This window comes from Rhinolophus ferrumequinum, chromosome 13 (assembly GCF_004115265.2).
Source record: "Rhinolophus ferrumequinum isolate MPI-CBG mRhiFer1 chromosome 13, mRhiFer1_v1.p, whole genome shotgun sequence".
In the NCBI taxonomy this organism is placed as follows: Eukaryota; Metazoa; Chordata; class Mammalia; order Chiroptera; family Rhinolophidae; genus Rhinolophus; species Rhinolophus ferrumequinum.
The window spans coordinates 41,132,995-41,160,223 of NC_046296.1; the positions used below are offsets into that span (position 1 = coordinate 41,132,995).

At 33.4% G+C, this 27,229-nt stretch overlaps 1 protein-coding gene across 1 annotated transcript in view; it reads left to right on the forward strand.

Moving 5' to 3' along the window:
• LRPPRC (leucine rich pentatricopeptide repeat containing) overlaps positions 1–27,229 on the forward strand; it is a 94,894-nt gene that overhangs the window by 17,491 nt on the left and 50,174 nt on the right. The window contains exons 7-23 of the mRNA XM_033124814.1: positions 26–152; positions 466–610; positions 901–1,046; positions 1,301–1,406; positions 1,488–1,595; positions 5,289–5,407; positions 6,831–6,924; positions 9,089–9,155; positions 18,390–18,417; positions 20,264–20,321; positions 21,401–21,507; positions 21,712–21,789; positions 22,138–22,182; positions 22,543–22,647; positions 23,652–23,782; positions 24,482–24,567; positions 25,981–26,188. Coding sequence (XP_032980705.1) covers positions 26–152; positions 466–610; positions 901–1,046; positions 1,301–1,406; positions 1,488–1,595; positions 5,289–5,407; positions 6,831–6,924; positions 9,089–9,155; positions 18,390–18,417; positions 20,264–20,321; positions 21,401–21,507; positions 21,712–21,789; positions 22,138–22,182; positions 22,543–22,647; positions 23,652–23,782; positions 24,482–24,567; positions 25,981–26,188 — 1,758 coding nt within the window. The remainder of the gene's footprint in view (positions 1–25; positions 153–465; positions 611–900; positions 1,047–1,300; positions 1,407–1,487; positions 1,596–5,288; positions 5,408–6,830; positions 6,925–9,088; positions 9,156–18,389; positions 18,418–20,263; positions 20,322–21,400; positions 21,508–21,711; positions 21,790–22,137; positions 22,183–22,542; positions 22,648–23,651; positions 23,783–24,481; positions 24,568–25,980; positions 26,189–27,229) is intronic.

Genomic DNA, 27,229 nt, shown 5'->3' on the forward strand with positions numbered 1-27,229 from the left:
TTATTTTCTTTGCATTAACTTGCAGAGATATGGAGAACGCGGAGAATATTCTCACAGTGATGAGAGAGGCCGGAATTGAGCCTGGTCCAGACACGTACCTAACCTTACTGAATGCATATGCTGAGAAGGGTGACATTGACCATGTTAAGCAGGTACGATTATATCGTGTAAATAAATACACTTTAAAATTATTTGTGTAAACTTACGTTACGTTTTTACATGAAGCAGAAAAGTATAGTTTATATCTGTTTTCAAAGATACCTGTTGTAGAGAATTTTTATAGTTTGGTATCTTGTTAATGTAACAGTTATTGTTGAAATAGAATATTTCTGTTTTATAAAAGAAGTCCCAAATCTTTAGATGATATACGTTCCTGGTATTTTAAATCTTGATATTTTGATTTATTTAGCTTTAATTTAAAAATACTGGTTTCTAACTTGTTCTAATTTGTGGAACTTTTTATAGACTCTGGAGAAGGTGGAGAAGTCTGATCTTTACCTTATGGACCGTGATTTATTGCAACTTATCTTTAGCTTCAGTAAAGCTGGGTATCCTCAATATGTCTCAGAAATTTTGGAAAAAATTACATATGAAAGAAGATATATTCCAGGTAGTTTTAAAAATTTTACTCTCATGATTTTTCTAAAAATCTGAATTATTATTCTTGACATGATAAAAAGGGCATTCTTTAACAATAAGGGACTGTGGATGGACATAGGACTCTAAGAGACTTGAGTTAATGAATACTTGGGAATGTTTTCATTTGGAAGTGTTTCATTTTTATTTAGGTAGATAGCTCCTTTTGGTGTTTGTAGTTCATAAGTTTGTCCTTCATATTGGTTACAGTATAAAAATGTTGTTAATTTCAGTAACAAAAAGATGTCTTTGTTTTCTTTCCAGATGCAATGAACCTTATTTTGCTTTTAGTCACTGAAAAATTGGAAGATACAGCATTCCAAGTTCTATTAGCCTGTCCTGTATCAAGGGAAGATGGTCAGAGTGACTTTGGCAGTTTCTTTTTACGACACTGTGTGACTATGAATACGGTATTCTTTCCATTTTTACATTTAGACAATGTAATAGGCAGTGAAATAGGATTTTTAAAAAAATACAAGATCCTACTATGAGATTAGACCAATTATAAATATTATGAAAACTTTGTTTTTGTGTTTTAAGATTATTGGGTAGAAAGAGGATGAAGCGTTCAAATTTTTCATCCCCAAAGTATTAGAATGTTTGCAGAATATCAAATGGTTGAGATATTTGTAGATCCAGCTGATGTGTGCCTTTTTTTCCCTAGCCTGCAGAGAAGCTGATAGACTACTGTAAGAAGTTAAAGGAAGCCCAGATGCACACATCTCCTTTACAGTTCACACTCCAGTGTGCTTTACTAGCCAATAAAACCGGTACTAAATTCTCATAATTAAAACCAACATAAATAAGTTTTTGTCAGGTAGCTTTGTAATATTTTATGGTATCTCTTTCAGATTCAGCAAAAGCTCTAATGAAGGCTCTGAAGGAAGAAGGTTTTCCTGTCAGAACTCATTATTTCTGGCCATTGCTAGTTGGACATCAGAAGGAGAAAAATGTTCAAGGTTAGGTTTTGCCTTCTACGGATTGGTAATGGTTCAAAGATCCATTGTAATAGTTTGTATACACATCTAATTGAATTTTTGGGGAAAGCATACTTATTCCTGAGTATTAGATCTTCTGAGAAAATAGAATTGATTTAAATCATAGTAAAGTATTATGTAAAGATTCTAAAAAACAAATGGAATGGATTTCTTTCATCTTAATTACATTTCATTTCTTAATTCATCTCTGATCTATATTCAAACTTGTGAGTGTAGTTTTAAACAGGTCATCATTTTTAAGTTTTTCTAAAATTCTTTAGTTCTTGATTTTACATATAGTGTTTGAAATTAGTTTGTCTAGCTTCATTAATGATAAAGTTATATATCATCAGACCATTTTCTTTGTGGACCAGTCTTTTTTTTCTTAGCTGAGTTACAATAATAGGAAAGGAAAGAAAACTTCTATTGCAAAATGAGTGCTCATGACCTGACAGCCTGCTGATTGAAGGACAGAAACGTTCAATCTTTCAGGTTCTTAAGTACGTTTAAGCATTTAGCAGACTTTTCCCTTGTACACATGGGATGTCTATAGGATATGAATAAGAATTGAACAAATATTAAATTTTAGAGTACAGGATCTAATTCTTTGGTTTGCATTATTGGTAATTCAGAAAGGGGAGTATCATAAAAAGATGCTTTTAACAGAAGTACTTCCCCCTTGGGGAAACAAAAAAATGCTCTTTTTCATTTTATCTCAGTATAATGTGCTTTAGAATGAGATGCAGAGTTGTTAGTATGACACTGGGTGACAAACAAAATGCACAAACAACAAAAAAAGTGCTTTTAGCAGACTTTCATATTGCAATTTTATTTTAAATATATAGCTGTCTTCTGGTTTAAAGGAAATAGTGAAACAAATATTCCCTAATTGTTTCTGGCTATAAAAGTCTCTAAATCCATTTTAGAAAAATCTCTGGAAAACAATATGCTAGTTGATTAACTCTTTGCATATCCTCCAGTTGTGAAAACTCCAAGAAGTAACCTTTAACCCAGTATTTTTGAACCACAAAAAGTTTACATCATTCTATGAAAATCTTTGAACATATTAGTATTGTCCACCTTTTACACAGATAGGAAAATACTTTTGGTACCTCTGTTGAAATGTTTGTTTTTTCATCAGGTAAATTTGCTTTCCTCAACCTTAGCTCTGTATCTAGACGTGAATTGGTTACCACATTTTTATTACTTAGTCCACATAAAAGAATTCAGATAATTTCTCTCTATAGTTGTAGCTCAAGCTGGAGAAAAATGGGCTTTATCTGGAATCCATCTTAGAATCTTAGAATTTAGATTTCAGAGGTGCCTTGTTGAAAGCTCACATTATATTGATGAAGGAACTGAGAGCCACAGAGAAATTCAGTAACTGACCGTAGGTTCCACATCTAGCTGCCAGAAGTGCTGGGATTAGAACTGAGGATTTCTGTTCTCCTATTTTAAATACTCGTTTTGAATACCATAACACCTCCATACTAGACGTTTGTAAGTGTTATGCTGAATTTATTTTATGAAAATTCTTAGCTATTGGTTAAAAATTAGGTACCGATTTTTACATTAAGAACATTTTTAAAAGTATTATCAGGTTTTTAAACCAACAGTCTTTTTAAAAAATTATTTTTCAATTACAGTTGACATGCAATATTATATTAGTTTCAGGTGTATAACATAGTGATTAGACATTTATATAACTTATGAAGTGATCACCCTGATAAGTCTAGTACCTATCTGACTCTATACATAGTTATTACAATATTATGGACTACATTCCCTATGCTGTGCTTTATCCCCGTGACCTGTCTTGTAACTGGCAATTTGTACTTCTTAATCCCTTTCACCTTTTTCACCTAACCTTCCCTCTGACTCGCCCCCCTAGAATCCATGAAGGTTTTATCTGGAAAAATATAAAACCTGAGAAAGGTAACTTGATAGTACAAGATACTGTCAACTGTTTTACAGTTTTTAAAAACTAGTTTCTCCCTTTGCAGGAGATCCAAAGTAATAGTAAAGTAATATAGTCTACGGTCTTCTTCATGTAACAGGGAAATAGCTGAATGTATTCTCTATAGTTTCTTTAGTATGAAATAAGAAAATAACATTCTTAATTAGTGCAGTGAACTTGTTCTTTGTCTATAGACAGTCATATGTAAATTGATAGAAATAACAGAAGGAAATAATGGCTGCAGTGATAGAGGATGTAGAGTGTCTCCTATGGAATAAATAAATAGGATATCAAAGAAAGATATTTAGGGGTCAGATCAAACTGAACCAAGAATGGTCAGCAATTTTTATTGAATTCTAGAATTTTCCTGGCTATAAATTTAGCCATCACAAACACCTAAGAAAGATTCTTACCATGAATTCCTCATGGCTCATCTTACTACTGTTTTTCTCTGTGGCATACGTGGAAAAGTTACCCCTCAGAATTTTAGCAGGTTGGCCTGAATGAGAGGAAATAACCTGCAATGACTGAGGATCTACATCCCTCGGTATATTTAGAAAAACTAAAAATAAAGAATGTAGAAAGAGTAAAATATATAAGGAAGGGCCAATGAGAAAGCATAAATTCCAGTTCAGTAAAGTGTTTGAATAGAAGATACTTTTCAAAAAGTAAGAAATTGCCTGCTAATGAAGTGAGTGCTCTGGTTAGATCTAAAATCATGTGGAGTAAACGACCATAGTTGGTGAAAGTTGCTCAGGTAAACTGTATGTATTTCCTTCCCCAAAGTTTGAACTGTTTTAATTCTTAAAAAACTTTTCTTTCAATTCATAAACTTTCTCATGACTACATTTGAAATGTTAGACTTAGTTTAGATTTTCTAAGTTCACAGAGATTTGGGATCCCTGTTTAAGTTAACATATGATTATTTTAATCTTTTTAAAAAAAGAAATATGAATCGTATTTTTTAGGAGGATGTATGTAGTTATGTCACATCATCACCTTTTTTCCCCTTATCAATAAGTGTTTCACTCTTCCCATCTGACTAAAGTTATTCTCCCTCAGAATGTCTGAGGGAGTGACTGAGCTTATCTGAGTAACGGTGTGAACCCATGTTTTCTTAAACCTGCTTTAATTTCAGTTAGAAAATTAAATAAGTTAAAAATACTAGTAACACAGATCATCTAAATAAGCAGAATGCATCCCTTTCCCTGATAAACATTATTGGAAAAATGAAGAATCAAGAGATTAAAAAGTATTTGAGGCATAGATAATTGGATGAAGTATTTTGTACAAGAATAAGAATTGTCAATTTGTTGGCCTGTTTTCAAACATATAGTTAGCTTATGCTACATTTACTCTACACATCATCTAAGGAAAATTGAAAAATTGTTAATAGTATTTTAAGACAGGTAAAAAAGTTAAATCATTATTGTTACTATTAACATTTATGTAATATTTTTTAGAATTTCACACATTTTTTCCTTTAATTTTAATGACTGCCCTGAGAGTTAAGTAGGGACCTTTATTATCATAATTTCCATATTACAGAATTTCATTTATTTTATTTCTTAATTCTTTTGCTATTCTGCTTTCTTTTACACAAAATACTGAGTACCTTTCCTTCATTCTGATTTAGAAAGTAAATGAACTAGACTTTCTGATCTTTTGTTAATTGATTCTGAGTTCTTATCTCTGTGCTTGTGAATTTTATCTCACAGGTATAGTTGAAGTCCTCAAAGGAATGCATGAAATTGGAGTGAATCCTGATCAAGAGACATTCATAAATTACGTGTTTCCATCCTTTGATAGTGTAAAGTCAGCTCGTGCTGTTTTGCAGGTGAGTAAAAGGACGGTTTTAATTTCATAATTGAAGAGAATATCTTTCCTTCCAAATGTTTTGTGGTAACCAAAAGAAAAAAGGAAAGTTATTAAGCTCAGCACTAAAAATGGTCATGTCTGTATATAATTTCTAAAGCTTCGTAAAAATACTCGTTAGTGTACCATCTGTAGTAGTTAAAAAAAAAACAACTTAAAAAACAAAGCAGCATTTTTCTTGTATATTAAAAGACAATGTGCCAATATCAGAAAACAATTGAATAAAACAATATTTGCTCCTAATCCCACTGTACAAGGCAATTGTAATTTTTTATTTTTGAATATTACTTTGCATTTCTATCTGAATTTTTAAAATACACTCATAGTATATTTACTATATGTTCTGTTTTTTTTTTAAATCATCTTTTGGTTGACTCCAAAGCATTATTTTCCTCCCAGTGCTTCCTATTCCTATCAGAATAGGGAAGGCCTTTATGGAGGAATATATGAAGAAATCTCCTTAGTGCATTGATCAGCAAGCGTTGCACTTTCTATTTTGAAAACAAAGTGCTGTCCAACGTTGCAGAGCCCCAAATACTTCAAGAAATATTTGGTTCAAAAGATCTGTTTCCTAGGTGGTTATTCTCATGATGCCTTGATTTTTCTACTATTAGAGTGTTTTTTTCTTTCTTTGAAATAATTACATAACTATAACCCTCTGAAAGGTAGAGTTTATCTTGAGTGTCTTTATTTCTCTTCCCTAAGTACTTAGCTGAGTATTTTGAGCCTGTACTGTAAATATTTTATTGTTAAAAATGTATATTTTCCACATATTCTTATTTCCCTAAATCCTTTTTTCACTTGGCAACTTTCCATTACAGTATGTAACTCTACTCGTTATTTTTTATGCTTGTATAGATATACCATAATTTACTTGTTTTCGTTGCTTATTATTGATTGGGTGGTTTTTAATATTGTGCTACTATACAGTGACTCATCAAATATATTTGAGCTAATTTTGGGCTCATGTACTTAAATTATTAAACAAATGATGTTGGGACAAGTGATTAACCATTTGGAGATAACTATGATTTTTACCTCACTTTATGCCCCAAAATATCATTTTAGATTAATGCATTGAATTTTTATTTTGTTTTAAATTAGAGCATTTTTCAGTGTCTTCCTAGAAGGAAGGCATTCTAAGGGTGACAGATTATCTGAATTTGAAGATAAACATTTGATTTGGAATGTTGGAACTTTATCTCATAGCTTTTGCTAAAGTCCAGTGATTCAGTTTATGTATTGTTCTGGAAAATAATTTTTAAAAATGAGAGATTATCAAAGAATATGGTGATCCAAAGACATGGCAAAAAAGGAAATTTGAATGGCACATCAGAATGTTTTTAGCTGAGGTATATTATTATTGAAATGTGCTTTATCCCTAGGAAAATGGATGTCTACCTGAAAGTAACATATTTTCTCTAGCTGAATTGAGATGTGAAGCACTAAATGGGAACTTAGACTATGTTTTATCATTTTGTAAGTATGCAACATTAGCAATAAACTTAATAGTTGTTGATTTCAGTTACTATTGAAAGCATACAGGGTAGTTCATGCCCTCATTGCTGACCTCCATGGAATTTAAGGTAACTTCCTTGAAAGCAAAGAAATTTTTATATGTTTTGTTTAAGTCAGACTGATAAGATGTTTATGAGTTGAATTTGTGGATCATTTGGATATAATTTTAAAGTTAAAAGGACCTTGGAGATAACATGGTAGGTTAGACTTGGGATCCGGGAAGACTTGGGTCTTGTTCACAATTAAGCCTCTGATTATGGGACCTGCAACAAGTCTTTTTACTTTGCTTCAATTTCATGAAATGGGGATAGTATTCTAATACCTATCTACCTAGCTACCACGAGATACTGTTTCTGAAAGTGTTTTCTAAACTAACACCTATTGTAGCCGTAAGTTATATGTAGCCATCTTCCAGTTCTCCTTAACAAAAACCAACAAATAAACACTTATAAATGCTACGGTGCTTTACAACGTTCATCACATGTTAATAAAATTACCTCCACTGATAGATGAAGAAAGGCATAGAGAAGTTAGATGATTCGCCCAAAGTTAGTGATCAAATCAGCACCAAGATCTTGTAACTTTACCCTTATTTTTTTTCACCATACTACATTTTAGTAAATAAGACATGACTTAAAAGTCTTCATTTTTGAACATATCCATGATGTTACTACTTGAGAGTTTTTTGGATCTTGTGAAAAAAATATTTTAAAACAAAATGTAAAAACTTCAATTTCTGACTCTTAAATGTTCAGAGTTAAGCTCTGATTAAATGTATATTTAAACTGTATAGGTAGACGCTTTGTAAAAACCAAATTATTGATATATGTTACCTGTGTATATGTTATTTTAAAATAGTTCATCATAATATTGTTAAGGTAAAGGCAAAGTGTTCAGTATGAAAAATGGTGACTAGTAGTTGAATAGTTTTTTGAGTTGAAAGTTCGGTATTAACGCTGGTTGCTTCTGAGTATATTGATTTTGTCTTCCACTCCGTACTATATAAATTTTTCATACTGACAGGATGAAAACAGAAGCATTAGCAGAGAAATCTGGGCACACACATACATACATAAATCTGGGTGCACACATACATCAGAGCTGCCATTTCTCTTTATCATTGGGGAGATGAGCAAATAATGTTACAATCTACTGTGACTTTTCCCATGAGAGTTGTTTTTTTTAATTTAACCAGGTATCTTAATCTTCACTTAAACTGTATTAATTCTGTCTTCAGAATTTGCCTTCACTATGAATTCCTCTCTGATTCCATCCATCTTAGATTATTTACTAGCCACATTACATGTATACTGAAAAGATTATATCAATTACTGATAATATGGCACCGTTTTAATACAATGACAGGGAAAATTATATTCAGGAGATTCCTACTGTGATTCCATCCCTTGTTAGTTATGGCCAGGGTTATGTGAAGAATCAGGCCTTAAATAGAAGGCCTAATACTAAGGCAAATCAGGCTTACAATGTCAGCACTGAAACTTACAAGGTTGTAGACTGTTAAGTGCCAAAATGAGGAGGAGAGCAAACAAATGCTCAGAAGAGTTAAAGATCGATAAAATTAATTACATAGCAGAGGTAAAGACCTGTTTTATTAGGACTTTACATAGTCACCCTTGCATGAATGTTAGGTCATTGATCATAGTGGAAAATAGAATGAGGAAGTGTGAATGATTGAACAGAACCCAACACCACTCTCAGAAAAAAACGTTTCCCCTCATCTACTGTCTTTAAAGGACAGAGGTACTTTAGAGTAGTTAGTCTCTCCCTTCATAGTGCCACATTGTCCTTTAACCTGTAGCCTTGGTATGTGTACCAGGCTGACTCTGAGTATGCTGGTAGATTCGTGACTGCCATTTATATGAAAAAAAAAAATTATCGATTCATTGGTTGTATATATTTGTGAAAATGTTTTAGAAGGATAGCTTATGTTGCAAATATATAGGACTACATTATGTAATTAATTTGATGTGAAAACATTTCCACTGTAAAAATAAAATTTCCAAAATGAAAATTAAAAGATACCAGAATAAATGTGTTTCCAAATAAGTTGATCATTTTTTTTGTTTTTGGTCTGAGATTTAATGATGATCGTTTTCTTTTGCAGTGGAATCAAATACATTGTCTTTCTCATTTGGTTCTTTGAGAGGCAGCCTGATTCTAGGCTTTAGGAGGTAAGGTGATCACCTTATATAATGTTCTTTACTTGAATGTGGGCTGATTGCGCCTGTCCTTTTTTTTTTTAAAGATTTTATTGGGGAAGGGGAACAGGACTTTATTGGGGAACAGTGTGTACTTCCAGGACTTTTTTCCAAGTCAAGTTGTTGTCCTTTCAATCTTAGTTGTGGAGGGCGCAGCTCAGCTCCAGGTCCAGTTGCCGATGCTAGTTGCAGGGGGTCCAGCCCACCATCCCTTGCGGAAGTCGAACTGGCAACCTTGTGGTTGAGAGCCTGCGCTCCAACCAACTGAGCCATCTGGAAGGCAGCTCAGCTTAAGGCGCCGTGTTCAATCTTAGTTGCAGGGGGCAGAGCCCCACCATCCCTTGTGGGACTCGAGGAGTTGAACCAGCAACCTTGTGGTTGAGAGCCCACTGGCCCAGATGGGAATCGAACCCGCAGCCTTTGGAATTAGGAGCATGGAGCTCCAACCGCCTAAGCCACCGGGTCAACCCCACTCTCTTGTCTTTTTGACCTACTGTATGAGGAAAAGACAGATACTCTCCCAAATCTTCTAATATACTAGTTACCTGAAATAATCTTATCTTGTTTTATTCTTCCTACTAAGTACTAGTTGCATTGAGTTCAGGCAGCCTTTTATATCTTTTCCAAGAAATACACAGATTTGGTAAAGGTCTTGTTTCAAAGAAGAAAGCACTGTGTGAAAATGGCGAGTTGGAGTTATAAACAAATTTGCATGTATGTTTAATTTATGCTTTGAGTATTTAAGTACCAGGTGACTTTTATTCATTATAAATACTACTTTCTTCCTCTGTGAGCTCAGGGAGTGTTAATGACCTTTCCCTCCCACTTTTGTTATTTCGAAAATATTCAAATGTAAAGAAAAGTTGAAAGAATAATAAAGAAAACATCCACATTCCTTTTATGTAGATTTGCCATTTGTTAATATTTAGCAATATTTATTTGCTTTTCTCTCAGACACTGTTTCTCTAATACATATATGCACACACACATACTTCTATACACTTTTTTGCTGAACCACTTAAAGTTGTAGACATCACAATACTGGATCCTGCAGCTATTTCTCAAAAAGAAGGATCACAATACCAATATCATTCCTAAAAATTTAACAGTATAATATCATCTAATATATGTAGTTCATATTAGATTGTTTCAGTTCTAGAACTTCCTTTTATAGTTGTTTTACTTTTTGATTGAGGATTCAGTTAAGTTCATATATTACATTTGATGTCTCTATGTTCTCTTAATTCAAAACAATTCCTTTACTTTTTTTTTTTTTTGTCTTTGTGATACTGACTTTGAAGAGTCCAGGCTATTTTCTCTGTAGAATGTCCCTCCCACATTTTTATGTGACATTTTTCTCATGATCAGACTCAGATGGAACATTTTTAACAAGAATACTTCATAGGTGATAAGTATTTCTCATCGTATCGAGAGATATAATGTCAAGTGTCCACTATCAGTGCCATCAACTTAGTTTGATCACTTGGTTATAGTGGTGTTCCCCATATCTCTCTCTGTCCCTTGCAAAGGGACCTCGCCCCCCCCCCCTTTATAATTACTAAAAAGTCTATGGAGAGATACTTTGAGACACTGTGTCTTGTTTCCTAGCACCTTTCATTCAGTGTTTTTAGCAGCCATTGGTAATCCTTGTGGAATAAATTGTTAACAGTGGTGTTTTCAAAAGGATGAGTTTCTAATTTTGTCATTTCTGTATTTTTAGTGTTAATGACTTCGGATATTAATCCCAGTAATTTTTAGTCTGTTCATTGGTTGGAGGACTAGAGTTTTCTGTAGATGTCTCAAAAATCTCCAATGCAGGGAAGAAGAGTTAGATAAAGTAGGTGGGATTCTGTGTTGCTCCCCTTTCTTTAGCCAGTGCAATTCTCACTCTTTTCAGTTTTGTGTGAGGTTAAAAAGAACAAGAAACCAAGGTCTATGTCTTTAAAGTTTGAAAAATACAGAATGTGTAATCAAGTGGACAAACATGCTGGTAGAGCCAAATTTTTTTTAAAAAAAAGAACCCGTAATGAATTATAAAGTCAAATATAGTAACATTTTCACATAGTTATTTTTGAAAAAAGATTGGAAAAAGTTTTCCATGTTTTTTAGTCAGTTTGAATGTCAGTTATACTTCCTAAATCCTAGACTTCTTTAAACAAAGTACATGGACTATAAAGTTGATCCAATGTGGTGGAAGAAAACAAATTGTATCTTCTGATATATACCTAAGTCATTCATTGAGCTTTTAGTAGCTTAATTAAAGTATGCAGAGTTGCTTGCCCCACTAATAAATATATCTGGTTGCTATGTTTTCTCTGTTTCTGCTTTTTAATTTTGTGTCATAATTGTTGCTGTCAGATTTTTTTTGCTGTCACTCTTGACAGCTTTCAGTATGTTTACCTTGAGTAACCTACACACACTTAAATAATTTGCTGTTTTTGATCTATTGTGGGCTGAGAAATTAGGTAACCAAAGTCACAGTAATTTAGAAAAATAAACGGTTCTAAATAAGGGCATGCATATTTATTTGCTATTATTTTGTGACAAAGATTTGTGGCAACTGTTGAACATGGCTCCATATTAGTTTGGTTTATTGCACTATCTTCAACAAGTAGGTTAATATCTGGTATATGATCAGTGCTGCTGAATTAATTATTCAGGCCTTATTTTCTGCCTCTATTTTTAGGCATTCCAGTGATTTCAGAAGTATTTATTATTGAGATCAGAGATGTTGGTTGGGGTCAGATTGTGAAATATTTTAAATAACAGAGAAATGTGTCCTTTATTCTGGAGGAAGTAGACTAACAGTGCAGAAGCTTGGCTGAGGCAGAGATACATTTAGAATATATTTTAATTTCAGGCATATTTTCATTTCTAGAAGTTCAGTTTGTTGTTTTTTTTTTTAATTATCTTCCATGTCTTCTTAACATGCTCATACTTTTTCTTCCTTCTTGACTACATGGGATTATTAATGATAAATGTTTTGATGTCCTTGTCTGCTAATTCTGTCATTTGTGGCATTAATTTTTCCTCACTATGTGTCATACATTTCTGCTTTGTAATTTGTGATTGGATGCCAGACATGGATTTTATGCTGATACTGTTAATTTTATTTTTGTTTGTTTAAATATTTTTGAGCTTTGTTCTGAGAGTCTTGAGTTAAGTTACTTAGAACAGTTTTATGCTTGCTTTTATACTTTTTTGGGCAGTACTTGGAGCAGCCTTTAGTCTAGGATTATTCCCACTAAATTAGTTTAGCCCCAATGTTAAGACGTCTCCTTTTGAATACTCTGCCTGCTAACCCCTATATACCTAGCGATTATTGGGAATAGGAACTGTTACAGTCCCTGTGAATTCTGGGAATTATCTTTTTCAGAGACTTTGAAAAGGTCTCAGGTAGTTTCCTCGGCTTCATATTGTTTTGCTGACTCACAGATGCTTTTGAGTAATTTGAGTAGTCAGCTGAAGACTGAAGACAACTCTCTGTACACCCAGAGCTCTCTCTTTTGTCAAGGTCTCGCCCCTGGTACTCTGCCCTGTAAAAATCAGTGTTAACTAGGCCCTTCCAGGAAAGTATTTTAAATCTGTAGCTTGTAACACTAGATTATGTTGATGAATTTTTCTTACTGTAGATAGGAACGTTTTAGGTTGTGGTAATTTGTTATTATTCATAAAAATATGTGCATAATTTGAAGTATTTGTGACTAGAAGTGATTTGTTTCTTTCCCTCCCACCCTCAAAATTAAAAACATAAAATCAAAACATAATCAGTATCATTACAATCCATTATCTTGGCATTGATGTAGCCTCTATTTCATTCGATGCTGAATCATATATATATATTTTAAAATCCCTTTGTCAGTACATTCACTATAACTATTGAAGCGGTCACCTGTCATGTGCTTCTCAGGGTCCTATTGTCCTGTAGCGTCTTTAGAATTGGGTGAGTGGGTAGGAGAAAACTGAATACTGATTGGCGTTCCCAACAGAGTCCAAATTAACTACCTGCAACCCCTATAAAGATGAGCACACAAGACATTGACTTAAAGTTACTCCTTACCAAAAATAATTATTCACAGTTATCAGAAATGTAAGAAGGTGTGGAACATTAAATGAGATATCATAGTCATTTTAATCCTAAGGGAAACTTGGATATGCATTTAAATATTGGAATGCAATTTTTGGAATACTTATCAACCTCTAGTATAATCTGCCTCCTAGTGCTAGCTAGGTCCAGGGTCTGTGAAGCAGTAGTTCTTAGCATGTCTTCTGTAACCTCTTTTAGCGCAGATTAATTGGTTTTTTGGCTATCCTTATATTCAAATATTCAAATATTCAAATATTTTTGAAAACCCAATACTATTTTCTTCATCTTTTTAGAGTGGCAAATTAGTATTTCTGTAAAATAATAAGCTCAAGAAATGAGATTACCAATCAAGTGTAACGCCTTCCTAGTTTTTTCCAAATTATAAGTTAAATTGTCTGTTAACATATAGGCAAAGTCAGTCAGCCATAGAAATATAAATTCAGTACTGCTTAGTTAGGGTGAGATTGTTCAAGATTATTAGGGAATTTTTGCTTTTAAACGTTTTCAAAAAATAAGGCTATTTTTAAGAGTATATTTTAAAGGGCATTTAGAGCTGACTGATAAAATTAGTAAGTTCTTATGTCAAATCTAGGGCAAGAAGATGTGTAGTTAAGAGTAAGGCTGTCTTTCCTCCTAACAATAGCACTGGCTGAACAGAGTTCAAATGAGAAAGAGGGCAGTAACATTTTATATGTTACCGAAAACTCCACCACCAGAAACACTGAGTCACTTCTAAGAAGCAACCTGTCACTGAAGCTAGTTCAAAACTTGGCTGGCAATATAACATAGCAAAAAGAGAAGTGTTTCAGAATTTCTGTGGAGGCATGTAAGTCTTTGTAGTCCACAGAAAAAGAGCTCTGTGATCTAAGGAGGGGTTTTCTGACCATGTGGCAACAGCCTGAACTTTGCCAGTGGGAGTCTGAACTGTTGAAGTGGTGCTGCTTTTCATATGTTGAATTATAATCAAGTTTCTGATGCTAGTCCTATTGAAAGTCGCTAAATTGAATTCCAGACGTTAAAATTCTCTTTTCAGTCAGACAGTGAGGCTCTCATTTGTGGGTTTTACAGGGGGAGGGGAAGTGCTTTATGAACTATGAGTCGTGAGTGCCCAGAAAATACTAGCTCTTACTAGTGTGTGCCAAAGACCGGGACTGCAAGATAATAAGTAAAATCAAGGATGGATAGGAATCTTCGTGCCTTCTAGTTGTTCATAGTTGGAGACCAGAAAGTAAGAAAGCAACTGCAAACTACTCTTGATAAGTAGGAATGTATAGAGGCAAAGGTACTCTCTTTCAGCCAAGGTTAGGGGCGGGATGGGTCAGGGCAACACATGCAGAGAAGGTGCCGCGCTGAGCATTGTCTACAGGAAAGGAAGGCATTTCAGGCAAAGGCATGAGCCTGAAAGAACTGTGCATTTGGGGACCTAAAGGTAGATTATAAGTGGTAGCTCAGGAAAGCATGAAATAATGGCAAGAAATAAAGCCAAAATGGTAGCCTGGGGTTCTTCTTGAATGATCTCATTCTAAGGTATTAGGTTTGGACCATGAGCCATAGTTTTTGAGCCATTGAAAGTTTACATAATGAAGATAACTTGACAGTGGATATTTGAAGTGGGGAGACAAGGGTAAGAGCAGATGGGTGACATCTACCAGGTAAGGACAACATGAATAGATGAGCAACATTTTTGAGCGGTCTTTTGAGGTGCCTGTGGGACTATAGATGAAGATGCTTAGCCTTTCTAAGTCCGTTTCCTCTTCTGTGAAAGAAGGAATTTAAATACCTACGTGTAGGATGGTCTTAAAAAATAATAATAATGCACTTGGAACCTAGTACAGAGGATTGCTTTTTAGGAGCAGATGATAGAGAAAGAATTTCTGAAAGAGACTAAGTGGCATCGCTGGAGTCTGGCCGATAGTGATCAACAACACAAATCTCAAAACATAGTCACAAGAGACTAAAAGTGTTAGGTGAATTTTGAGTCGAGATTAGTGGTAATTTTAGCCAGAATACAGTGGAGGTTTGGGGCCAGAAGCCAGATTGTAGTGGATTAGGGCGTGAACATGCAGTGAAAAAGTGTTAACTATTCTTCACAAAAGCTTACTTTGGAAGATGCTGCATGGTTGTTTTTTGTTTTGTTTTGTTTTGAACCTGTGTCATTTATCATGAAGCTTCACATTCAAGATAGTGCTTTTAGTTACTTTCACTTGTTTTAAATATGTATACTATTTTGAAAGTTTATCAAGTTTATCTCCATGCCTGTCTAAGGTTCTTCAGGCGAGGTCTGAAGGCAGCTTAATATCTTAGCAGTATTTTTTATTCTATGTTGTTAATATTTTGATCAAAGATATGTCTAACATAGCTTTTTTAAAAAGGAAACCCAGCTTATTAATGTTAAGAGTTGGAATAGAGATGCAAAATTTATACCAGAGATGGTGTTTATTTTTTATTAGAGAGTTTTCACACATTCACAAAAGTCCTCATCACCCAGCTTCGAGTTAAGATTTTTGGCAATCTTGTTTCATCTGTTTCTTTCCCATCCCCACTCCTTTTTTCCCCTGATGTACACATCAGAATTTGTTTTAAATAAAAGAATATAACCATTGTAGTATTATCACACTTGACAAAATTAACAGTAATTGAGAAGAAAAATTCACCAGATTCCCAAAAGAGTACATGATACGGGAAAGGTGACAAATCACTGCAAGTCTTGCTACTTAATATTGTACGCTTTGGGGCATTGGCCTCTCACTTCCTTGTAAACTCTATCCAGCAACCCTCCCTGACTCCCTCTCCCGTCCAACTCCTTAGATGTAATAGCTGTTCCTGCCTAACCAAAAAAGATGCCTAATTTTTTATCAGTATAAATTTTTACTGTGTCTTATTCATCACTGCCCATTTTGTCCTCATGTCTTGAGTTCTCTTCTTTCACTTACTGTTTCTTTGTAAAAAATAAAAAGAGAGAATCATTTTTTTTTTTTTTTGCTTGTGGAAATGTCAAGTAGTCAGAGGAGGCTTCTCTGAAATCAGTGGATAGCAGAGATGAAAACTCTCTTGTAATAGTTGAGAAATTGTTTCCTGCTACAGCCTAGAGATATGATTTTTAGGTCAGTTTACCATTTCTTCTGTTAACTGATTTCTCAAAGAAATTTTTTCCTAAATCAAACACTATGCTAAACACAGGACTTCATAAACATTTTTTTTCCCACCTATCAATAAGATTCTTCTTTTTCAAAACTTTTTCTTAATATGCTTCAGTGGGAGGGATGATTTCATCATAAGGAAGAGGATTACAGAGAGCGGCATGAAACTTCGTATTTTTATTTTGAAATAGTTATAGAGTCACAGTAACTTGCATATATATATAGGGCACAGAAAGTCTACCTACTCTCTATCCATTTTCCCCCAATGATTACATCTTACCTAACTATAGTACATTATCAAAACCAGTAATTGGACATCGGTACAATGTATGTGTGTAGTTCTGACCCTATCACGTGTAGATTTGTGTAACCATCACCACAATAAAGACACAGAACTATTCCATCACTACAAATATCCCCCTGGCACTACGCCACTGTGGTCATACTAGTCTCCCTCCACCATCCCTAACCAATGGTAACCACTAATTTGTTCTCAATTTTTATAATATGTTATTCTACAAAGGTAATGTAAATGGACTCGAAGTACATCATGTTTTAAGATAGGCCTTTTTCCACTCAGCATTAATGCCCCTGAAATCCATCTAAGTTTTTGTGTCTACCAGTAGTTTAAAGTAAAAATAAATTAACTCACTATACCTAAACTCAGTCCACCCAAAACTGCCCAACCTCAAGTTTATAAAGGCCTATAAGTTCTGTGGGCATTTTATAATGTATGTGTGTGTATGTATGTATATATATGTATATGTATATGTGTGTATACACACACACACATAATTGGTCTTAAAGTAGATTATTTGTTTGAATTAAACATACAAAGCTTATAGACATTAAGTTTACAAAGCTTATAAGTAGTGTAAGACTAGTGACTAGTGTTCATTGGTTATCCTGTTTTGTAAAGGGCTTTTCATTTAAATAGGCAAAATTTGGGTGAGCTGTTCTGTTTTGCTTTCTTTGACATAATTTCAGATGTACACAAAGTTACAAGAAGAGTACAGAGAACTCTTGGATCTCCATTTACTAACTTTTAGCCTTTTGCCACATTATCATCATTCATTCCCTCCATCTGTCTGTCAGCCTGTGTACACACGTATACACATATAGATACATAAAATTTATTTTTTCAGAGCTATTTAGGTTTCAGTTGAATAATGACCCTTTCCCTTAAATATATCAGTATGTAATTCCACAGAACAAGGATATTGTGTTACACAACCACAGCACAGTTGGCAAATTTAGGAAGTTTAATATTGATGGAATATTTTTGTCTGATACAGTTTATGTTCCTGTTTTACCAATTATTTTCTTTTTCCATATTTCCCCCATTCCTATACAGAATCCAGTTCAGAGATGAATGTTAGTTGTCTTTTCTCTTTAATTTTCTCTAATCTGGAATTGTTCTTCCGCGTTTGTCTTTCTTTTATGACATTACCATTTTTGGAGACTATAGGCCAGGTATTTTACAGAATGTTCCTCATGATGGTTCTCCACAATTAGCTTCAGGTTATACTTCCTGGCTGGAATTCCACCGGAATGATATTGTGTCCTTCTTGGGGAGTTACTAATAGATCTGAAATCTCAGAATGTCTATCAGCAGCTCATTAGTGATGTTAATTTTAATCACCAGGTGAAGATGTTTTTCAGTATCTACATTATATGGTTACTGTTTTGACCACTACAAGTAATAAGCACTTTGAGACCATGCAAATATTCTGTTCCATCGTCAAACTTGGACCCCAAGATTTAGGGATGATTCTTGCCCAAACTGACCTTTATTTTGAGGGTTCAAAGTAGGTGAGAATCAACCTTTTTAAATTACCTTCTCCTGAAAATTCAACTTGATTTTGGAAACATTTATTTTAAGATTTTGAACTGGATGCATTGCATATAATTGCTAGTATGTTTTAACTTAAAATTTTTAAACCTCTGGGTTTATTTTTAATCTTTTGCTGCCCTCTGCAGGTGTGTGGATATAAATCTTTGGAGCAAGGTAAGTACTCATTATATTGCAAAATCATAAGGTGATGTATAAAAAGCTATTAAAAAGCAAAAGTTATAATAGCTGTACACGTTTATGATATATTATAAGTTAATGAATTTAGAATCTTTAAGTTGGTAGTTTTAAAACTGCCTTCCTGGTGCATGAAATTTATTACTGAATCAATCCTTGACCTAGTCCTAAATTCTTCATAGGTTTTTAAGTTTTCCAAAAGACAACTGTTAAACATGATTTAAAAAATATACACATGTATATATGTTTGTGTAAGTGTATCTATATATGAATGCTACACAGACTAATTTTAAATTATTATTTCAAAGAAGTTAACTGCTTTTAAGCAGGAAGTACGATTATCTTTATGTTGAATTACAGAAAATGTTTGTAGCTTAATAAAATCACATTATTGATTAGAATTCTCATTTTAAATATTTTTAAAGATCTAAATTTCATTCAATGTTGTTTTTAGTATTACACTGCCACTCAAACTGTAGTCAGTTACAATACATGGTTGAGATAGTTATATTTGGAAGTACTTTTTCAACTAGGAAGATTTTTTCATTGGTATATTCATTAAATGTGTCTTTGTTAAAAATTTGGTATTAAATTTGGCTGCCTTATATTTAATGTACGGCTATAATTTCTGATAGAATTTATTATCTGTCTTCCACACGTCTTTGTTGGCTAAAAAGCAGTTTGTAGGTGAGGGTTGTTCTGCTTTGTTTTTGAACAATTTCTACCCTAATCATCCTTTGAATCACTATTAACCGCAGCATGATTTTCATGGTGGAGTGAAGTGGGATATGGTTAATTTTGCCTGATTTTCTGTATTAGCAAATTAATAGTAGTAGAAGTAACTGTAGTTTGAGTTGTTAACCCTTATAATATGTACCAAGTGCTATTTTAAGAGCAAGTAAATTCTGTTGTAGGCTACACATAAAGTAGTTCATAATTCCTACATCAGATCGCTTTGGAAAACAACTACTGTGTTTCTATTCTTATTATCTTCTGCCCAAGGATATACCGGGGGTGCCAAAAATATATATACACATGACTTGTATTCATCTTTTGTTTTCGGTATGTATTGATTATTACAATTTTAGTACAGTTTTTTTTCCTTTCTTAAAATGTGTATACATTTTTTTGGCACCCCCTGTATATAGTCAAATACTGTGTTCAGAAGTTACAAATCAGCACTACAGATTTTGTAATCGTTTTCATCATAAAACACACATTTAAACTTTTTTAAATTAAAGTTATGCAGCAGAATTAATGTTGAATAAGTGTTGTGTATTCAATTGATAAGAATCCATAAGAACAAAATGTTAAAACTTTTGACAACTTTTGTTTTGATGCCATTAAAATGACTGGAAAAAGATGAATGAAAAACTGAAGAAAAAAAAAGTTATTTAGTGGTCCAGGATATTTTACTTAATTATTTCTGTAATACTTCATTTAAAAGGGAGAAACTGGTCCAATTTCAACAAGACCAAAAGCAGTATGAGAAATAATATTGATAATTCCTATAAACTATTTCCTATTTATAATGATTCATTTAAAACAATATATCAACAAATCAGTTTAGAGGCTTTCTTAGTGACATTTCATAAAATATTGCAGTTTTCCTTCATGGGTTTGTTCTGTTTTTGTTTTTCAAAGACAAGCCTATTATATAAAAACGAAACAATCTCCTTGGCAGGTGGGGGTGGTGTTGAATTACTGTGATAAAGAATAATACCTTACTGGGGAGAGGCTTTATTATTTCAAGAATTCAATTTCAGATTGTATTTGTTCTTGTTTGCTTCTCTTGCTGCAATGCACGAATTTTCTGTCTTACCAGATAACAGAACTGTTATACAAGGATGGACGTTATTGCCAGGAGCCTCCAGGACCAACGGGTAGCGTTTCAATTTCGATGATTGTAACTTATCCACAAATCCATTCTTCTGAGTAATGATGGGCTAGAAGGATTACAGCAGTAAACATTTTCTTTTTGAAAGTGAAATTTGAAAACATTTGGTTATAAATCCTTATATTGAAAATCACAACATTTTGAGGTCTATGAGGTGTTTAGTTTTATCATAATTATTTTTTTAAAGACAAGATTGGAAGGCTTTTTCTTTTTCAGATACTGAGGAAATGCTTCTTATAGCACCTATGGAAGTAGGCTTAAAAATCAGTAATCCTTAGTGTTTATGTGATTTTAATGTTTTGCAGGTGTAGTTAATTTTAAACATATAAAGTAATAAAGAGGTCTTAATAGATTTTTTCCCCACTTAAATATAATTTATTACACTATTTGACAAAAATGACTTTCATATAATGAGGCTTAGAATATATGATTTTCTGAGGAAGGTACCCTTCTTGAAAGTTCAAATTTTCTATCCTAGGTATTAACACATGGCCCTATACATTTTATGCTTGAATGCGTAGGAAAATTACTGTTGTTACAAAACATTTTTGTTAATCTTGGTTTTTCATTGGTTAATAGGCAGCTCTCCACAGGATTACTGTATCTGCTTATTAAAATTATTTAACTTTCTATACTCAACATTTAATAATGCTTTCTAATTTTACATGTTTTGCTAAGTATTGCCCAGAAAAAAAAATTAGTGTAGAAATGTGTGCAAGGCATTTATTTATTCTCACTACTGTGATTTGGACAGGAGAGGGGTAAGGCCTTGGGCAGGACCACTTCTGTCACAGAGTGGTGGAAAAAAATAGATTGAAGTAAGATTCAGTACTGAAAAGCTGTCACTCGGTCTGAAAATAATTAATATTCCTTTCACTCAGCAGTTAGATATGTGCTCCCAAACCACATAATCTCTATGCCTCAGTGATCATTGTTGCCATTTCAGAGCCTCTCATCAGGGTGACATCTCACACCAAAATGATTTCTTATAAATTAATCTTGATAACATGACAGTCTCAGTAATTTTAGTGGAATGCTTTCTCTTGTTTTTTTTTTTCCCCACAGAAGCTGTTGGCTATTTTCTTTATAACTTGATTGACAGCATGAGTGACTCAGAGGTACAGGCCAAGGAGGAGCATTTGAGACAATACTTCCATCAGCTGAAGGAGATGGTACCGTTTCATTTTTTGCTATATAATGCCTGTCCTGCCTGACATGTATCTATTAGATGTGAAATTGCTGCTTTTAAGTACAACCAGACCACTTCTCAATGACATACACGAGTTGGAGACTTAAATTATGTCTGAGATAATTTCTGTTAGACAAATTTCAGTTGTCTAAAACTCAGGTTTTATTTTCCTCCCTTCCCTTTGCAGAATGTAAAAATTCCTGAAAATATCTACAGAGGCATTCGTAATCTACTGGATAGCTACCACGTTCCTGAGTTGATTAAGGTGTGTGAGAAATAGTAATCAACTTTTTAAAATGCTTGATTTATATATGAAAGCATGTTAAAATTTTACTTAACTATGATGCGTAGGCCAAAAAAAGTTTATTTAAATAAACAGCATTTAAAACAAAGCTTTTTCATTGATTGTTGGTACATACTGTTTATATATTGAAGAATGCATTTAAAACATTTATTACAGTGGTTAGTAAAGTATGAACAGAATTTCTGGAAAATTTTGGAAGGATAGAAAAATAGCAGTAAAATGAGGCAAGACTTTTCAAAATTTGCTTTTGACATTTGCTAATATATTTTTCCATGTTTTTTCTAATTCTAATTTAAATCCCAATTTTAGGATGTTAATATGTTGGTTGAAAGAGAGAAGACAGACTCTCGAAAAGTAAGTAGATTTTTACGTAGATTCTACATGCTATAATAGCCAAATTTATTGAGAATTCTACTTTGTGTCTTTATGAAATCAGTGGTTCCTAACATTTTGACATCAGTATACCTCTAAGAAGCTGGTAAAAGCTATTCCCCATCTCAGAAAAATCAACATATCTTAGAAATTTGCAAAGATTCTCACGAGTTTCATAAACCCCTGGAGTCCATCCAAGGATTCCATATCCATGGAATTAATATCCATGATAGCATTTATGACATTTAAGAAAGATCAGTTTAAAGGGAAGAGTGATAAAATGGGTACATTCTCTTTTTGTAATTAATTTCTTTTTTCTTTTCATTTCTGTAAATTATGCAGCTTACATCGTCTGATTTGGAATCTACACTTGAAAAACTAAAAGCTGAAAATCAACCTATAAGAGATGTCCTAAAGCAACTCATAGTAACGCTTTGTTCAGAAGAGGTAACATTTACTTAAATATTTCGAATATGTTGTTATGGTAAAAAATTCTTTATAAATATAAGCAAAGCCAAATACAATATTTATGATTTTTACAATTGATTATTATACGTCATGCCTGTGAAGAATGCAATTAAATGAAAGGTTAACTAATTTCAGCTACACCTTGAATGGCATGTTTTCGGGTATCTGTAGTTTGTTTACAATAATCTGCAAAGTGAATGATAGTAACAGCTGTGATAGGTTTATCATACATGCCAAATGTCCTTTCAAGCCATGGCTCCGGTCTCTTATATCTAGATTGTCAAGCAACTGATACATGCAGTAGTCATTTGCAAGTCAAATATTACTAGGTTGTTAATGCAGGGATTGAAATTCCATTTTCCTGCTGGAAAAAAGCTCTTTCTGAGATAAAGGGTCTCTTGCCTTTTTTCAGCAGGCGTCCAGCTGTACTTTGTGTTTATTTTAGTGTGTGTCTGCAATTTATGGCATATCACTAGACTTTTTCAGTTTCTAGTTCAATATGATTTAGTCTTACGCCTGTGATTTTAGGGAAGAAAATATAACTGACTTTAAGATTATAACATGGTACTGTTAAATTCTAAAATATTTCTTCACATTACTTGGTATTAAACTAGACTCTGAGGTACTTTGCAATGATATATATTTGTGTGTATGGAAATTGGACTGTGAGTAGAGGCTGACCTGGTACATATTTAACCAGGAAGTCTTTTTTTACAATACAGTACCAAAGCTAAAACATCAAATTTGGCGTACTCGCCTGTTTTGCATCACAGATAACAAATCTTTTAAACCCTACATATATTATCTTACCTGCTTTTTGAAAGGTGAATAAAAATATCAGGGAGCAAGGTGAAATGAGTAACGTGAATCCATTTATTTCTAAAGTACTCTTAACTTTTTCTACACTTCGAACATTAAAACTAGAAATTTTATAGTTTCTTATATTTACTTCTTTCCTTTTTCACTTCTGTCCTTTATTTTAGAACATGCAAAAAGCTCTTGAATTGAAAGCAAAATATGAATCGGACATGGCTGTTGGTGGCTATGCAGCTTTAATAAATTTGTGCTGTCGACATGATAATGCAGAAGATGCGTTGAACCTGAAACAAGAATTGTGAGTACCTTGGCACTGAAACAAATCATCGACATTAATGCTTATATACAGTCCTTGATGGATCATGATTGAACATTACTCTCGTGTATAATGTAATTTTAAAAAATTCTTTTTTGTCAGTGTTTTTGAAATTTCGTAATATGGGACTCTGATTAATTATGCTTGCTTTCAGCAGAGTCTTTCAGTATAAGACATTCTATTCCTTAAAGCAAAGGGTGTTTTTCCCATTGATTATACAACTGCGTATCACGGCAGGGGTGATGGTAAATAACTAAGGCTTGTTAAACAGTCTTTTTTCTATACTGCCATGTACAAAATTCTCTGCATTTCTCAGGTATCTTTGTTTTTCCAATTCTGATAGATTTATCAAATAAAAATACGTCTCTGGGTATTTCAGTGTTTATGACAAAGTTAGAATCACCCAAAGTGCCATGAAAAGAGAGTTCCTTCATGCGTATCATGTGCAGATGGAGTGATGCAGTTTGTATGTAGTATTAGTTTTACTTTTGTCATTTTGCATATAATTACATGTGAATTTGTATGTGGCTTCAAAATAAACTTTAAAATGTAGAAGCCAATGTTAATAATAATTCAGACCATCTGATGAGTTTTTGAAAAGTGATAAAATGGATATTGCATTTCTTTTGTCAGCTAATCGACTGTTAACATAATTAATATAAATGTGGCTTTAATTTTTAGTGACCGGTTAGATTCATCTGCTGTCCTTGACACCAACAAATATGTAGGCCTTGTAAAAGTATTGGGAAAACATGGCAAGCTCCAAGGTAAGCCTGGGTATATAAAGGAACTATGTGATGCAAGTATCTTGCCACTGGAATAACGTGTGAATTGATATTAATGGTATATCATGTCCTGCAAAGTGCTTGAACACTTTGCATACAAATTTGCATGTGAATCCAACCAAAGCTGCATGGACAGTGTAGGCCATTAGTTTTAATGGATTGGCAAGCTTGTCATTTACATTTGCACAGCTCAGTGCTTTTTGCATTTCTGCAGCTAGTTTTTATTAGCATTGCTGTTTGGATTGAGTTTGAAGATCATGACTTATGGCACAATTTGCTTATATGCCTGCACTAATGGCTTTGTTTCTGCTTAAGAACGTCTGAAGGCTGAACATAAAACCTATACATGTAACCTTTATTTAAGAATGTGAGTTTTGCAGTAGTCTTTGTCTTAACTTTTAATAACATTAACAAAATGTATACTTTAACAAGTTTTATTTAGGAGTTTGCAGGGAAAGCCTAAATGATTATATAGCTGATGTGCATATTCTAATTTTTCTCGTTATTGAGATAATGCTGAGCATTACATAATTAATTATACTTGATAGTATTTACTGTTTGCTTGTTTCTTAACTTTCTCATTTGGGTTTTATTTTGAAATTTCCTTTTTAGCCTTCTCTCTTCCTTTTATTCCCAGAGAAGATTTAAAAAATATATAGTGAAAAATGTATGGATAGAGTATTCGATTTTTAGCATTGAATTTTTTCCTAGGAAGTATACCTAACGCAGAAAACTCTTTATAAGGATTATCCTGCTTTTTTAAAATCACTTTTTGTAAAGCGGTCAAAACATTTTGCCTGTGCAATAATTAAGAACAACATTATAAAAATGCACTTATTCCATATCCTAAAATGTTTGTTTCTGCCTTCCTAATGAAGCTTAATGAATCTAATGTATTAACATGCAGTCTTTTGGAAAGCTTTCATTGGCTCTGCTTGTCTAATTAGTATCGACATAGCAAACAGGCCCTATCGGTATCAGACCATTAGTCTGGCTGTATATACAGTGTAAACACATCTTTATTATCTGGCTTCCTGACAAGCCATCTGCTGAAGAAACAATGGTGTGATTTAGCAGATGTTAGCTCTGAACGATAAAAGCATCCATTTAGGAGGATCTTACAGCTATAGGGCAGACCGTACAGGGTTATGTGGTGCAGAGTGGGCACACAGTCCCTATCTATAATTTGTAGTCAAAGTTGCAGGGAAATGATAAAACCATGCTATTGTGGATTTATAATTGTAGTCTCGTTTAGACATGCAAGTAGTAATTAACTTGAAATCGGCATTATACACTAGAATTTACATTCCTGCTGGGCTTGAAATGCTGTTTTAATAGCAGTTTGTTTTCCCTACATGAAATTACCTAAGGGTCTTTTGTGTTCCTTCATTGTAGATGCTATTAACATTCTAAAGGAAATGAAAGAGAAGGATGTCCTTATCAAAGATACAACAGTCTTGTCCTTTTTTCACATCCTAAATGGCGCAGCTTTAAGAGGTGAAACTGAAACAGTAAAACAGTTGCATGAAGCCATCGTGACTCTAGGGTTAACGAAACCATCCACCACCATAAGTTCCCCATTGGTCACTCTATATCTGGAAAAGTAAGTTAATTGAATTTCAAATTTTAAATGTTGGCATTAAAAGAATGAGTCTAATCATTTGGGGATAATATTTTGTAAATACTCTGGTGCTGTGAAAGCCTTGAAGGTTGCTAAGAGTAAGAGGGCTTACATGAACCAGGTGACCTTTCAAATCCTCAGCAGCCTTGGTTACTTCTCAATGGGATGGCCTATGATGATTGTTTTGTGGGGCATGTGATACTACATGACATTGAATCTAGTTTTTCCTGGTTTTGAGCCTTATAAGTGCTAATTATTAATAAGTATAACAAAGGGCTTTTGATTATGTATCATGACTGTTACTCAGGTAACAATGTAGCAGCATCTCTTCAGTGCTCCTTTTCTCCATATGGTATTTTATTTTACTTGCATGTACCAATACAGTTTTTCTAGCTTTGATACATATTGTAGAAGATGTCTCTGTGCCTTGTGGGAAGAAAATGAATTTTGTTGGTGGAGATTTTGTTGGTGGAGTTTGAAAATTTTTCCATTTGAAGTGCTTATGTTGGTGCTCAATTTAAGGTATAATTTGCAATGCAAATCATAAAATCAACCTACTCTCTTGTGATAAGTGAAACATTTTAGTAAGATGATTAACCACCCTTTATTATCCCCTTTCCTTTTGTGTTTGTTTTTCTTTTTAATTTCCTAGATCTTTCCTCTTTGTCATCTTTTCCATGACTCAATGCCGTTTTTAATCTGCTTATTTCGTGATTACGGTTTTCTGATTTTAGTATGGGTGTTGTCCTATCAATTCCAGGAGAAAAATAAAATATATATATCTTAACAGTTTGCGTATTTTCTCCAAATTTCTGGGAGTTTTCCTTTACATATTAGGTGGGGTAATTAATTGACTGTAATGGTTTAGTATTGAATTTAAAATGTAGAATAAAAAACATCTTTTAACTAGCTCTATGTTAGGAAATGTGTGTATACGTACATACATATACATGTTTTATGAAATAATCCTTTTGCCATCCAATCAAAAAACAGTTTATCAAGTTAGATGATTGGCCAAATGTT